The sequence below is a fragment of the Micromys minutus genome (genome assembly GCF_963924665.1).
Source record: "Micromys minutus genome assembly, chromosome: 12".
Classification (NCBI taxonomy): domain Eukaryota; kingdom Metazoa; phylum Chordata; class Mammalia; order Rodentia; family Muridae; genus Micromys; species Micromys minutus.
In genome coordinates, this window is record NC_137981.1 from 36,432,166 (window position 1) to 36,448,073 (window position 15,908).

General features: G+C 48.9%; 1 protein-coding gene across 1 annotated transcript; it reads left to right on the plus strand.

The window, feature by feature from the left end:
* Positions 1–1,610: 1,610 nt before the first annotated feature.
* DUSP29 (dual specificity phosphatase 29) lies at positions 1,611–12,589 on the plus strand (the record flags this gene model as incomplete). The annotated part of the gene is made up of 2 exons (XM_080926738.1): positions 1,611–2,034; positions 12,034–12,589. The coding sequence occupies 2 exons, from the start codon at positions 1,611–1,613 to the stop codon at positions 12,261–12,263; spliced, it is 654 nt and encodes a 217-aa protein (XP_080782864.1). The 3' UTR covers positions 12,264–12,589.
* Between the last annotated feature and the right edge of the window lie 3,319 nt (positions 12,590–15,908).

Consider the following 15,908-nt stretch of genomic DNA (forward strand, 5'->3'; position numbering starts at 1 on the left):
CATGGCTTCTTCAAGCCAAACCCTACCCACTCCTAAAACACTGACTAAGCTCTTTTTGACCCCCTCCTCCCCAAATACTGATCCTGACATCCAAGTTTTTCTAAGACCAAACACTATATTCCCTTCAAATCTTCCTCTTCTCTCTCCTTCCCATCATACAGTCTGGTCCCCTCCTCCTCTCCCCATTCCCAGTCAGTCTGCTGAGACATCATCCCAGACGAAGCGCCCCCCCCCCCCCGCTTATACAACAACAGCCACTAACAGATTTCTCTTGTTTCTGCTTCTCATCCCCCTCAAATCCATCTCTACAGACTGATCTTTCAAACGAATGAAACATTCACCCCCTTTTAAAACTATCTCTGGCTTAAAATAGGACCCAAACTCCTCTTCTTGGTGGCCTAACCATGACCCCACCCTGCCCCCTCATCCCTTCAGTTGCACTAATAACCTTCCCATTCTTACTCCTTGCTGTTCCTTCAGCCTGGATGAAACTCTTGCCCCAGTTTGTCCCCTGCCTTACTCCAATGCCACCTCCTCAGTGAGGCCTGTGCTACACAACCTTCCAAGCCATCCCATGGTTTTGCTATGCTGTGCCATGTGTCCTCAGTTTCTCCTCAGCTCCAGTTGCTCCGTGTAATTTGCCAGGCCCATTAGAATCTAAACCGACCCCACCCCCACCTTGATCAGCCTGTTCCCTTCTGTTCCCATAAGCACATCACAGAATCTATATCATTATGGCGGTAAATGATTGACTACAGACGTAGTGAGGTTTCCTCCATCATCCTCAGCATCCACACCTCAGTCTGAGGTATTTCCTTAACATGGCCTGCTTCATGGGCTGTCCTCTCCTCATTAAATGGTGACCCTTGTAGTGAGCAAATGCTCACCACTGTAGCAGGACAGATTTAAAGGTGTCTCTCCACCAGGACCCTCCAACACTCCCTCCAGAAACAACTTTTCTAATACTCCAGCCAATGGCCTTTTTGTTTCACTCTGTTCTGAGCTAACTACCTCAAAGCAACCTTTTATTTTTTTAAGACATATTTACTTTATATATGTGAATACACTGTCACTCTTCAAAAACGCCAGAAGAGGGCATCCGATTCCACTACAGATGGTTGTGAGCCACCATGTGATTGCTGGGAATTAAACTCAGGGCCTCTGGAAGAGCAGTCAGTGCTCTTAACCACTGAGCCATCTCTCTAGTCCCAGCAAACTTAATTTTGTTCCTAGAAATTCTGCTGAAGACTAAGACTCTCACCTGGATTGGAAGTAGCTCCTTAGAACAACGAAAGCGCAGCTAGGCAAAGGGTTCAACAAAGTAATCAGTCCCCGGGGATTCATGTTGTGTCCTTCAACCCTGTCGGCACCAATTCAAGAATTCTATCCAATCCCAACAAAATTCTCCGAACCACGTTTTTCCCGGCTATGATCTCCAAACCCATAAATGTTTGTAAGATTCAGAATAGAGGCCACTTTTAAAGGTTCTCCCGGGGGCTCTGTGAAGCAGGCTCAGATGAACAGATTATTTCAGTAGCCTCTGGGGAGATCTGGCAGGTCCACCTTCAGGACCTGCGGAATTCGGTGAATTATCCAAAGGGAAAGGGCAAATGCCCACCCAGGCTGTGCCTACCCGGGGGAGCTTTCTCATAGTCAGAGAACCAAAGTGCCCAGCGGCCTGGGGCTCGGGACGAGCGCTGCTTTGGGTCTTTGCTTGTAATCGCCCTGAGATTACAGGGTCCAGCGTAGTAGAGAGCCGTGCGCCACCCGAAGCGCGCGGCGTCCACCGACCGACCCTTCTCCCTGCGCCCAGGGCCACGGCGCTGGACCGCTACGGGCTGCAGAAGGCGGGTTTCACTCACGTGCTGAACGCCGCGCACGGCCGCTGGAATGTGGACACCGGGCCGGACTACTACAGAGACATGGCCATCGAGTACCACGGCGTCGAGGCCGACGACGTGCCCACCTTTGACCTCAGCATCTTTTTTTACTCGGCTGCGGCCTTCATCGACTCCGCGCTCCGAGACGACCACAGTAAGAGACCCTCTCCTACCTTGCCCTGCCAAGGCCCCGCCCCCAGGCTAAAACTCCACCCCGTCAGGCCCCGCCCCAGACAAAGAGCACGCCCTCCCAAGCCGAGGCACCACCCCCTCCATACCCTGCTTTGTCTTTCCCTGCCAGGGCACACCCCAAGGCATGCTATGCTCTCCCCTCTGCAGAGAGGTCCTGCCCCCATGCATAGGCCCAGCCCCGGGGAAAAAGCCTGGCTTCTGCCAACCGGGCCTTGCCCCATTGGATCAGAAGCAAACTCTACAAGAAAGTGATTCTCAAACCCGGTGCAGTGAGGCCGAGGATCGTTGGCAGGGATTGGCTGAGCTAACTGCTTCACCATATGCGTTGCTCGTGGGGTTCAGGCTTGGTATCCAGTGTTGGGAACAAGCACCCTTAAAAAGGCTAGGGTGAGCTGCAGTGGAACATGGGGCAGATGGCGCACGCCTTTAATCCTAACACTCAGGAGGCAGAAGCAGGGAGATCTCTGTGAGTTCGAGGCCAGCCTAGTCTACAGAGTGAATTCCGGAACAGCCAACAATACACAGAGAAACCATATCTTGACACACACACACACACACACACACACACACACACAGAGCGCAAAATAAATAAATAAATAAATAAATAAATAAATAAATAAATAAATAAAATAAGGAAATTTTCAGGGTGGTCTGGAAGCCCTCAAAACTGTGAACTGCAGCCAAAAAATATATCACACTTTGGACCCAAACTTGACGAGAGCCAAAGGCTTCAATGCCAGAAAACGTTTAAGGAACTAGTTTGCTTGGGAATTCATGTACAGACTTAAAATGCTTCTGCTAAGTAAACACACCCAGACTCCACTCTAAAATACCCACCTTTTAAAATTCAAGGTTCCAGTATAAACTATACTATACTCACAGTGACCCATCTTTTAAGTCAGAGTTCAAGTCCCTGCCCACTAGATGCAGTTTTGCCCGCTCTCAAGCTGAGAAAGCTACAAGGCTATTTTGGAGAGAAGGGCACAGCTTGGGTATGCACCACGGGTAAGACTAAGTCAGTGCTGCTGGGTACACTTCAGCACATTCCACAGAGGCTGAAGGGCCATCGCCTCCCTAATCTGTGCCCTGACGTCAGCCTCTTGTCATGCCCCTCTCTGAATCACCACTGAACTCTGGGTATCCAGTTACCAAAAGCCTTTCTTGCCACAAGAGGTTGGGATTACAAGGCTCACTGACCGACTAACCTGCTTCAGGAACTTGCAACCAACCTAGGGCTAGGTCTACGCCAAGTCAGCCAGACGCGAAGACCTTGATGGCTCCCTCAACCAGCCATAGCCACCCACAAAAATGTGTCGTGTTTCTGATTCAGAGGACACTACGCCAATGAAAGCCACTCACAGAGCCGAGCTGCCTTGCTGGAATTAGAGAACGTATCATTTTTTTGACCTGTCCCTTAATGATTCTATTTATGACCCATCTTTTGTATTCTGTACATAGATAGGATCAAAAAAAAAAAAAAAAAAGCAACCAGACTCTGATTCATCTCCATGAGGTAAAATTCACCTCATTGTATTTGAAGTTAACTAAAAACATATTGGGGGGCAGGGGGCTCAATCCAGTCCTTCAGTATCTGTTTCATGTGCTCGGATGCCATTTTTTATGTCTTAGAACTTCCTCTTAACGGAAGGGGCCTGGCAGACCTTGAGGAAGACAAGGCCGGGTTTAGCGTCTCATCACAAAGCTCAGTAATGATGTGATTCCTCGGGTGATGAAAATATTTACCTTGCACAGCTATAATGAGGAGCAGCAGCGGAATACATAAAGCACTTGGCGTGGAACCTGGAGTGCAGGAGGCTCAGTTGATAGAGCGAGGCTGTGCACTGCGAAGCGTGTAACTGTGCCAGCATGTGTGCCTCATCATCGTGAAGTTTCCGACCCTAGAAGAGAAAAGAGAGGGAGAAAAAAAAAAAGACATTCCAACTTTGAACTTGTACGATATACTCACATGAAAGCTTGTCTTAGGACCCTGGCACGCTGGGTTTTTTTGTTTGTTTGTTTTTATTTTTGTTTTTTGGGGTTTTTTGTTTGTTTTTTGTTTTTTGGCACACTGTTTAAGAAGCTGCCTCACTGCCAAATCGGCAAAGATTCGGGCTCAGGAGTCGGAGTTGGGGGTTCAAGGCCTGCTGGGCGCGATCACATCAGCAAGGAAGGATCAGGCTGGTGCGCCACCCGGTGTGTGAAAGCTCGCGATTAAAGGATGGGGTCAAGAGGAAAGAGCATATACTGAAGTCCGAGAGCGAGCAGAAAACAGAACAGATGGGTCAAGTGTACCGATAAAACAAGCTGAGTGAGATTAGGAAGCCGATGAACACACTGGCCGATGGGGCAGGGGGTTGGGCTCCATTCTCAGTGACCTTTGAATTTGGCATGTCTAAAGACTTCCCCAAGCCAGGGTCTCAAATGCCAACCCTTCAGAACCCAGCATCCTATTAATGAGTGGCGCCGGCTGCTTGTGAGGCAGCGGGATGGAGGTTTGGGGTGAAGATATCCCCGTCATCTCCTTTGAAGGCCGCCCCAGCTTGCTCATCCCCGCCAGCGTTTCTGGTGGGCCAGTGTGGCAGAATGTCTGGCTTTCTCAGGGAAAAGCTCCAATCTGGATGGCACTGTCAGACTGCTCATGTTTTTAAGTGCTGTCAGAGGGCACAAGATTGGCAGGGTCATCTGCTTGTCATCTGTGTCCTGGATGGGCGGGGGAACAAAAGAGAACGCTAGCTAGCTCAGTGCAGCGCCAGCACTGCCACAGACTCCAGGAGAAGTGGGTGGCAGGTGTTTGGCCTGCCGGCCACATGCAGGGGGTGGCCTGAGAGTTATCTAGTCATGCACTGCGGAACCAAGGGGCACTGCTGTGGAATTTCTGAGTCAGATCTGGTTGCATGTTTCCTATTATACTCCTGACATAAGAGGTGTTGATAGACAGTCTAGCCAAAGGCAGGCCTTTCTTTCTTCCCTCTTGCCTTTCTTGCCCTTTGTTGGCAAGTCCTAACCCAAAATACACCACCTGCCCCTGCCCTTCATGGCTCTTACAAAAAAAAAATTTTTTTTAACACTGGAAATTGAATTCAGGGCACTACATCTCCTGTGTGGTTTTCCTTTGTTTGTTTGTCATTTTTGTTTGTGTGACACGGGGTTTTGTTAAGTAGCCCCGGCTATCCTAGAATTCAGGATCCTCCTGCCTCAGAGTTTGGGTGCTGGGGTTACAGGTTTGTACCACAGCACCCAGTTTCTTGTTGAAAAATCAATCACCTGCTGTAGTGCTGTGGTGCTAAACTCACAGCTTGTCATCATCAGCCTCTGGGGTCCATTCCTAGCCCCTCTCTGTGCCAATCTGACCGTTCTAAAGTATTAGAAAACCTTCATCACAATGGAAAGATTGGATCCATAACTCGGTTTGTTATCCTGCCTGGTAGCTGAGAAAACAGGCCCTGCAAAGCCAGGTGGTGTGCCCAGGGTCACAGAACCAACTAGGGACAACACTCACGAGCCAGGGAAGATAGATCCCCTTCCTCCCCCTGGCCTCACAGGAGAGTCTTTTGTCCTTAATGTGAGTGTCTCTTTGGTGACTGTGCTACTTCAGAGGTTAATGAATTTCATGGAAGAGGAGACAAAGCCAGCTGTCTACAGGACCTGACACAAGTGAACTCATCCTTCCTCAGTGGGAAAAGAAATGGCAAAATGCTGCCCCAGAGTGGAGCTTGGATGCTCACAGGTAGCTCAGGAACATCTAGTTTAGTGAAATCTCCTAGGAAACGCCAGACATCACCGGCTCAGAAGACCAGGCATTACAGCTTGCCTGTTAGTCATTCTCTCTCCCTCTCTCTCTCTCTCTCTCTCTCTCTCTCTCTCTCTCTCTCTCTCTCTCTCTCTCTTTCTCTCCCTTCCTTCCCTCCCCCTCTCTGGCTGTCCTGGAATTGGGGCTATAGACCAGGCTGGCCTCGAACTCAGAGATCTGCCTGCCTCTGCCTCCCAAGTACTGGGATTAAAGGCTTGTGACACCATCACCGGACTCCGTTTCTTCGTCTTAAAACAGGTCCCAGCCTGTTTTTGAGGCCATCATCAAATCTATCACAGAGCCTGCAGATGTTGCTCAATGGTGTGGCATCTCCTCAGTCTTGTTTGGATCCCTAGCACTCTCAACAACAAAGAAGGAAGAGGCAGGGGCAGATGGATCTCTGTGAGATTGAGGCCAGCCTGGTCTACACAGCAAGGTCCTGTCCAGCCATGGTTACATAGTGAGACCCGGTCTCAGGCCAAATAAATGGTTCTAGAAAATAAAATCTAGGCTGTGGAGATAGCTCAGCTGGAATAGTGCTCGATTTCAGATCATGTGAGACCCCACGTGAACAAACAAAAACCAAATAAGGGAAATGTGCCCTGTGTTATCAGGGCTGGGGTGCAGAGACAGGCTAACCCCCAGGCTTTGGAGCCAGCCTAGCCTACTAGCAGACTCCAAGTGAGTGAGAGACCTTGTTACAAAAACCAAGGTGAACAGTGCCTAAAGAATGACATCTGAGGTTAACATCTGGCCGACAGACAGACAGACAGAAAGACAGACAGACAGACAGACAGACAGACAGACACACACACACACACACACACACACACACACACACACACACACACACACCAGACCAAGTGGGTATGATTATATAAATGAAATCATCTTTCTGGAAGTAATTTGGTTCTCTGGGGCATCTAAGCTTCAGCCTGGCCAGATTGTCCCCAAGTGTTTTAAGGTCCCCTTCCTTTCTGTTGGACCCACATCCTGTCCTCATTCTCTAAGGGCCTCTACATTCCCATATCTGTCTAGGATGGAGCAGGAACTCTCCCTCCCTGTATGAATTGCTGAGAAAAGCAGCTCCCAAGGCAAGGGGTGAGCAGCAGGTAAGGGTGGTCCCTAAAACGGGAGAAGAAAGGTGGCACTGAAGGAGGTACGCATTAGGCCTGGGCAGCAGGTAGGTCTGTGGGTCACAGGCTTGGCAGGTATGTCTTTCCAATGACGATGGTGATGGCGGTGATGGTGGTGATGGTGAGAAGGAAGAAAGAGGAGGAGGAGGAGGAAGCTGCAGATGTGTCTGTGATGTGAGCGTAGGGGTGCATGTCTGTAGAGGTCAGAGGACAAGTTGCAGAAGCTGATTCTCTCCTCCTTCCAAGTGGGTTTTAGGGATAGGACTCAGGTCGCCACTTGCCCAGTAAGCAGTTTCACCCAGGGAACCAGTCCACAGGCTCCCGATATATCTGATTTGAGCGACAAAGGCTCACCTTTTGGTCACCACTGATTGCAAGTAGTTGATGCGGCCGAGTTTTTGAAGGTTTATTTTGAGATAAGATTTTACTCTGTAACCCAAGCTGGCCTCCAACCTTGAATACATGATAACCCCGATGCCTCGGCTTTATAGGTATGAGGTACTGTGCCCAGGTAGATACATTAGAAATCCCAAATTTAGACTTTCTCCATACAATGGTGGCATCTCTCCTTCTGGTAAATATTTTACTGAAGCCAGTATTTTTCAGACATAGGCTGTAACCTACCAGTGGTTCATAAAATCAAAATGGTGGACGTGTCCACTGTTTCTTTTCTGCTTCTTTAATTGAATAGATGAGAAAGAATAGAAAACAATAGCACAAATTGCATGTAGCAAGATACATATTATTTGTAAAACCTTTATCTGGCTCACTCACCGTCAGCAGGCACAGAGCAGTCCAGGCTTTGATGTCACACTGCCTGGGCTTGGAACAAGGTCTGCCATTCACTGGCCGTGTGACTGGGACAAGCCGATTCTCTGCCCAACCCTCAGTGACCTCATCTGCAGAATGTTGATGATGGTTTGACTGGAGCCATTGGGCAGTGGTGAGAATTGACTATAATAAAATATGTGAGGTGCATGGGCGTTGGCATCCTGGTGCACACCTGTGACTCTAGCCATCCAGGGAGGCAGAAGCAGGAAGACTGAGAGGCCAGGCCTCAGTGACTCAGTAGGACCCTGTCTCAAAAGCACATAAACAAACAACCCATAAAGTGCCCAGAAGAATGACCAGGGTATTCAAGGTTACCTAGGAGTCAGGTGTGACTGAACCAGGAAACAGTACTGACTACTCTCCCTAACCTCAGGACCCTGCAGGGGTTGGGGTCAAGGTCATAGAGCCTCTGGGTTTCTTTCGTTTTTATTTTTACACTCAAGATTTTATTCCCCTCCTGGTCCACCCTCCTACTGTTCCACATCTCATACCTCCTCCCCACCCCCCTACCATGTCTCTACTAGGATGTCCCCACCCCATCCACCCCATCCACCCCACTCACCCCACCAGACCTCTAAATTCCCTGGGCCCCCCAGTCTCTTGAGGGTTAGGTGAATCTTCTCTGAGTGAACCCAGACCAGCATTCCTCTGCTGTATACGTGTTGGGAGCCTCATATCAGCTGGTGTGTGCTGCCTGGTTGGTGATCCACCATCTGGGAGATCTCAGGGGTCCAGGTTAATTGAGACTGCTGGTCCTCCTACAGGGCCGCCCTCCTCCTCAGCTTCTTCCAGCTTTTCCCTAACTTACCCACAGGGCTCAGCAGCTTCTGTCCGTTGGTTGGATGCAAATATCTGCATCTCTTTCGGCTGCTTGTTGGGTCTTTCGGAGGGGAGTCACGATAGGTTTGTTTTTGTGAGTGCTCCATAGCTTCAGTAATGGTGTCAGGCCTTGGGGCCTCCCCCTGAGCTAGATCCCCTTTCGGGCCTGTCCCTGGACCTTCTTTTTCTCAGGCTTTTCTCCATTTCCATCCCTCAGTTCTTTCACACAGGAACAATTATGGGTCAGAGTTTTGGCCGTGGAATTGCAACCCCATCCCTCACTTGAAGCCCTGTCTTTCTGCTGGAGGGCCTCTGGGTTTCTTGAAGTGCAGGCAGGGAATGGGAACAGGCCCCTCCCTCACTGCCCCGGTTTTCCACCACCAACACCGGGCATCAATAGTAGGACTTGGCAGAGCCCCAAAGCCAAGAGGGAACAGGAACCTGAGGTTCTGGTGACAGGAAATTGGTGGGGCCCAGGGGCACCTGAGACCTCCAGAGAACAACCCGCTCTTGCCCTGGGTAAGTGGGCCTCTTTCTCCAGGCTGACAGCATTAATGAGAACCACATTTGGCTCCAAGGGCTCCAGCAGAGCTGAGAGTCCCCTTCTCTCCTTCCCAACCCCTCCCTCAATTTTCCCCCTCCCTTCTCTCTATCTTCCTTGCCTGTCTTCTTCCTCTCTACCTTCTCTCCATAGGTTTTCAGGCTCCCCAAAAGCTTAATGGGTCACAGCTCTCATCTGTTACAAGTGTTTAGTCATGTCAGGAGAGGAAGAAACACAGCAGTGATCAGCAGAGCTGGCCGGGGGCCAAGCAGCTTCTATCTGGAACACTCCATTGGGATTAGAACACCAGAGATAGATGATCATCTGCTTGGATGGTCATGCTGGATGAAAATGTGGACCACTGCCCCCTTAATGACACAGGGGCTTGTTTTCTGCCCTCCTTGCTGGCTGGGCTAGACAGAGAAAGGCACTAATTGTGAGGAGTTGGAGAGCACCTCTGTGCCAGTGGCCCCCCCCCAAACCCCAGTGGTCCTTGCAGCTGGTCATGGGGCACAGGACTTCCCATCCTACTTGGAATGAGAATAGGAGAATTAATGTGTGTACTATTTCATTTCTTATGTTGGACTTGTTTCTCCATCTACAAAGCAGGGATGACGGTAACAAGGTTTAAGTCAAAACTGAAATGAGACAGGGCCAGTGGTTATACTGGGTGGGCTCTAGAGCGCCACCAAGTGGACACTCAAGGGACCTAGCTGCTTGTAGGGCATATTTACTGTTTCACCTAGTGTGTGGTGGCAGACATAGCAATGATTATTTGTCTATTTGGTGTCTGTGACACTGTTCATGCTAAGGCACCATTGTCTTTGTGAATGTGACAAGGACTAAGTCAGCATGTATGTCAAAAGAGTCAATTGCATACCGGTTCTATTAGCAGGGTATGGTGATGCATACCTGTAATCTTAGAGCCCTGGTGGTGGAGACAGGAGGGCCAGGAAGTTGAAAATATTCCGAGTACATGGTGGATTCAAGGCCAGCCTGGTACACACAGGAACCCATCTAAAACCAAACCAAACCAAACCACACCTCCCAAATCCCTCTGGAACTAGTATGGAGACAGTTTTATGTCATGAACAGACATGTTCATATTATGCCTCTAGCACAGGTCACAGTAAAAGTACCTTCCCTGTTTGAAAGCCTGACCCATGACCACATAACTTTTTCCTAAATTGGTTTTACTTACTACTGATCTGATTCTGTCCCTTCACTTGACAGCTAAGGAAACTGAGGCTTACGATGCTGAGTAGCTTTGTCATTTGTCACCTAGTTGGCAGTTAGCAGCAGAAGGGAGTTTGGGTCTCATGTCTGCAAGTCAGCAGACTCTCATGTGTCCTGAGTCCAGCCCTCAAGCCTTTGGGGGATGTGGGAGCTCTGGCATATTTAACATCAAAGCCAGTGTGGTGTTACATAGTTAAAACAGGCGCCTAGGCCTTTACCTTCACCATTGGTCCAAAGATGAGATGGGCATTCCACGTCATCTCTGGGACTCACTCTGTATTCTGTTTAAATTGCTCAACCCTGGCACTCGAGGAACTGAGGCAGGAGGATGCTGAGTTTGAAAACATCCTGGGACTGAAGGGGCTGAAGGGGTTTGCAATCCCATAAAAATAACAATATCAACCAATTAGACCCCCAGAGCTCCCAGAGACTAAACCACCATCTAGAGAGTCCTCATGGACCAATCCATGGCTCCAGCTGCACATGTAGCAGAGGATGGCCTTGTCGGGCATCAGAGGCCTTTGGTACTCTGAAGGCTCGATGCCCCCAGTGTAGGGAAATGCCAGGGCAGGGAGGCAGGAGGGAGTGGATGGATGGGTGAGCACTCTTAAAGAAGCAGAGGGAGGGGAAACTGGGAAAGGGGATAACATTTGAAATGTAAATTAAAAATATCCAATTTAAAAAAAAAAAGAAAAGAAAACACCCTGGGTTACACGGGGAAACTCTGTCCAAATAAATAAATAAAATAAACGGTTAAATCAGTAGTTTCAAAATACTTACTTGCAAGGGCCAGGGGTCTAGCTCAGTGGAATAACAGGCATTAAGCACATACAAGGCCCTGGGTTTGATCCTCAGCATCAAAAAGAGAAGGAAGGAAGGCATGTGCTTTGAAAATAATTTCGTGCTGGAGATGTGTTTGCCTTGCATGTGGAAGGTCTTGAGTTTTAGTCCCAGCATGGGGTGGGAGGGTGCTTAAGAAAAAAGAAAAGAGAACTATTTATATGCTGGTGTGTAGAGATCTCAAATACAAACTGTTAAGGAAATAAGCAAGATATAGAAAAGGATTCTGAAAGGCTTCGAGTGTATCTTAGTCTGGCAGGGGTAAGACTGGTTTCCATCCACAGTAGAAGCAAAAGCTATGGAGGGACGGAGAGAGGGAGGGGGAGGTAATTGTGACTACAGCAAAGGGGAGACTCTTCTAGGCAGAAGAGGGGGAAGGGGGGCCGTCCAGTCAGTCTCCTGGGGTGTGCTTTGACATTTGAACCCTGCTAAATACGACTGAATAAACATTAAGACAGACAAACGCTTCCAGGAGGACACTCTCTGAGGCACGGAGATGGGCCATCTTGAAGATGCTTTGGTGCCTTCTCTTACTGAGCACAAGTTGTAACATCTGCCTTTTACCAATCAGCACGTGCCAATCAGCAAACAAGTGCGGTGTACAGAAACTGCCTTCCCAACACCCCCACGAAAGAGCCAAGTGACTGTGTCCCCCATTTTGCTGATGGGGAAGCTATGGCCCAAGCCAAACTGTGGGCGACAGAATAAATGAGGGTTGAGGAACCCCATCCCGTTCAGCGCCGGCTTTCCTGTCCCCTCCACCTGCAGGTAAGATCCTGGTTCACTGTGCCATGGGCCGAAGTCGGTCAGCTACTCTGGTGCTGGCCTACCTGATGATCCACGAGAATATGACCCTGGTGGACGCCATCCAACAAGTGGCTAAGAACCGCTGTGTCCTGCCCAACCGGGGCTTCCTGAAGCAGCTCCGGGAGCTGGACAAGCAGCTGGTGAAGCAGCGGCGACAGGCCGGCCTGGGGGACGGTGAGCTGGGGCTGTAGGGAGCCTCCTCCGGGAGGATCAGAGACACTGGCGCCCAGGGCAGAGGGCTGAAACATGTCTGCACCGAGGCTTTGTTGGTCGAGGAGGTGAGACAGTGAAACCAAGGGCTGGGCGCAGCAGGGAGGATGCCCGCTGTCTCCTAGGAGTCTGGCTCATTGCCTCATGGTGGGCCAAATCGTCTGCAGGGGGAACTGGTACAGCACCTCAGTCTCCTGTCCTTTAAGTTGGAAGCAAAAAAGGGTTTCCTTTGTTTGTTTGGGTTTTTTTTTTTTTTTTTTTTTTTTTTTTTTTTTTTAATGTGTGGGTAGTGTGTTGTGATTAAACGTTTGGCTCTGAAAGAAATAAAATCACGTTCTTATAAAAAGATAACTTAAAAAATAGAGCTTGATTTTTTTTTTCTTTTAACCACGAAAATTGCGTGGTAAGCTGTGTTTGTTACAGGACAGGCCTTACGACTTAGGAGGAAGCCTCAGAAGAATCCTGGTTCTTTTTCAGTGGTGGCCAGTGCGCATGTGCGCATGTGCCTGGCAGGGCTGGCCATGGCGTCCTGAAAGCTCCTGTATAGAAATGGCCTTTCCTTGCATCTTAGCCAGAGCTGCCATCACCCAATGAGTTGTGATAAATTTGACAAGGAAGAGTGTAACTTCACAATTTAGGAGAAAGGGACAGGCAGGACATTTATTTTTGGGGGACCAGAATGCTCCTTCCCTTTGGCTTCAGTAAGGGTAACATGGGGGTTTGTTTTTACTCACACCCTCAAGTATTTGCAGATGTGTGGTTTGCATGGAACAGGAGGGCAGAGCAGCCAGCCGGCTGAGCTCCGGTGTGAGCTGGTTTCTCTTGAGAGTGAAGTCGGCACATGATGGTCACTCTCTCTCTCTCTCTCTCTCTCTCTTTTTAAATTTGGATATTTTATTTACATTTCAAATGTTATCCCCTTACCCGGTTTTCCCTCCGGAAACCCCCTATCCCAGTTTCCCTCCCCCTGCTTCTGTGAGGCTGTTCCACCACCCACCCACCCACTACTGCCTCCCTGCCCTGGCATTCCCCTACACTGGGGTGTTGAGCCTTCCCAGGACCAAGGGCCTCTCCTCCCATTGATGTCTGACAAAGCTATCCTCTGCTACATATGTGGCTGGAGCCATGGGACCGTCCATGTGTACTCTTTGGTTGGTGGTTTAGTCCCTGGGAGCTCTGGTTGTATGATATTGTTTTTCCTATGAGTTGCAAATCCCTTCAGCTCCTTCGGTCCTTCCTCTAATTCCTCCATAGGGGACCCCATTCTCACTGAGCATCCACCTCTGTATTTGTCAAGCTCTGGCAGAGCCACTCAGGAGACAGGCTCCTGTGAGCACGCACTTCTTGGCATCCACAATAGTGTTTGGGTTTGGTGTCTGTAGGTGGGGCAGTCTCTGGATGGTCTTTCCTTCAGTTTCTGCTCCATACTCTGTCTCCGAATTTCCTCCTGTGAGTGTTTTGTTCCCTCTTCTAAGAAGGACTGAAACAGCCACACTTTGGTCTTCCTTCTTCTTGAGCTTCATATGATCTGTGAATTGTATCTTGGGTAATCCGAGCTTTTGGGCTAATAATGTTCACTTATCAGTGAGTGCATACCATGTGTGTTCTTTTGAGATTGGGTTACCTCACTGAGGATGACAGCTTCTAGTTCCATCCATTTGCCTAAGAATTTCATGATGTATTGTTTTTAATAGCTGAGTAGTACTCCATTGTGTGAATATACCACGTTTTCTGTATCCATTCCTTTGTTGAAGGACATCTGGGTTCTTTCCAGCTTCTATTATAAATAAACAAGGCTGCTATGAGCATAGTGGAACATGTTATATGTTGGAGCATCTTTTGGGTATACATACACCCAGCGGTGGTATAGCTGGGTCCATTCTTCACTCTTTGAGAAAGGAGCAGCAGCACAACCCAGCTTGTGGGCTTCCAGAACCAGGAGCCTGGAGACAGATCTAAAGAGAGGCTGCCGAGAGAGACCAGCAGTGGAGTACCACAAATGACAGCATCCTGGAGAAAGCAGAGAGGGTCTAGTGCCTGCTGGGGAATAATGGGAAGGACCATGTCTCCAGTGTGAACTACAGAATCCAAGAGATGCTCTTGCTGGAAGGGTGCTGCAATCAGAGCAGCTGGGTAGTCAGTCATCCAGGTCACTATGACACCCAGGCAAGCTGTTTTACTTTCATGCCATTTGTAGCTTGGGAGCTTGTGGTCAGGCTGGTTTGTAGGAATTCTGAGGATGCTCGAGGATGCTCTGTGAATTACCTCAGTCCAGGAGGAGGCTGGGTCCTCCTCTTAACATATACAAGGGAGATCGCCAGAGACTCACTTAACAGTTACAGTATTGGTTTTGTAATAAGTTAAAAAACCAAAACATGGCCACAAAGTTGCAAAGGCAACAGGCAAAGCTGGACTGTAAACACACGAGTCCCCTGGTCTTGTCAGGCAGCAAGACTGAAAGGGAGACAGTCCTAAGTGGGCCAGATGTTCTTAGAGAACACTGGAGTAGAAGGCCTGCAGACAGACTCCCTGTTGACTAAGACTTGGTGTCCTGTGAGCTGAGGGCTCCTGGGGGCTTTTCATCAGAGCGCTCCGCTGGCCCCTTCTGACCTTGGCTTTCTGTCGGTCTCATCCATTCAGTATCCAGACAAGTCAACACTTCTATTTTCATGACATACTTAAAGTGAATGCATAGTTAGGAGAGATGGAACATAGATAGCCCCACTTAAGATTTTCTTGAGTCACTGTCCCTGCACCTCATCCCACACCCCACCTCTCCCTGGAGCAAAGCAGAGAACCTAGTGTTGGGTGTCTTCTCAGTGACTCCTGGGACTTAATGAGAGAATGGAGGAACAGAAATTTTAGAGTGTTTAAAAGACTTCATAAAATTTTGCTTGGTTAAAAAGCATTATTGAGATTTAGAGTACATTCTCAAGCCAGGTTAAGCCAATTATGAAATGCAGATGACAAAATGCAGTGTGGGGTATGGGAGATGAGGGAAACGGTGGGGAGAGGTTGCCTTGGACAAGTCAGTGCCTGTTGTGAAAGAATCTCTTTCCTCTTGTGCTCTGAAACAACAGAAACAAATACAAAGTAACTGGGTAAGGCCACTTATTGCAAAACAAGATGTGCTCAAGCCAAACTGGGCTTGTAAGCAGCACAGAGGGCCAAGATGGTCTTTTATTCTTAATGCACTGGCTGAGGTTCAACCTGTTTCCTCTAGACTGGCTAAATTGGAAAGCATCAAGAAGGAAATGAAGGAAAAAAGAAGAACCGGTCAAGAGCCAAGGCCTTTACTTCTAAGTTTTACAGGGCTGGGAAGATGAAAAGATTTGAATATAAGTTTTTACAAGGTGGAGGAGACCTAGGGAATATTGGCTCTTGGTGGGTTAGCCACCTTCGATAGAAAAAAAACCCCAAACAGCTCATTTCTCAGAAAGAAACCTTTCTTACTTGCTAGGAGGTCTGAGAATGCATCTCACTGCCTATGTAGCCCAGGCTGGTTTTGAATTTATGACCTATACTGGAGAGTTGGCTCAGTGGTTGAGAGCACCTAGGATTCCCAGCTCACAAATGTCCGCAACTCCAGTTCTAGGGGATCCAAAGTCTCTTTCGGCTTCCGTGGG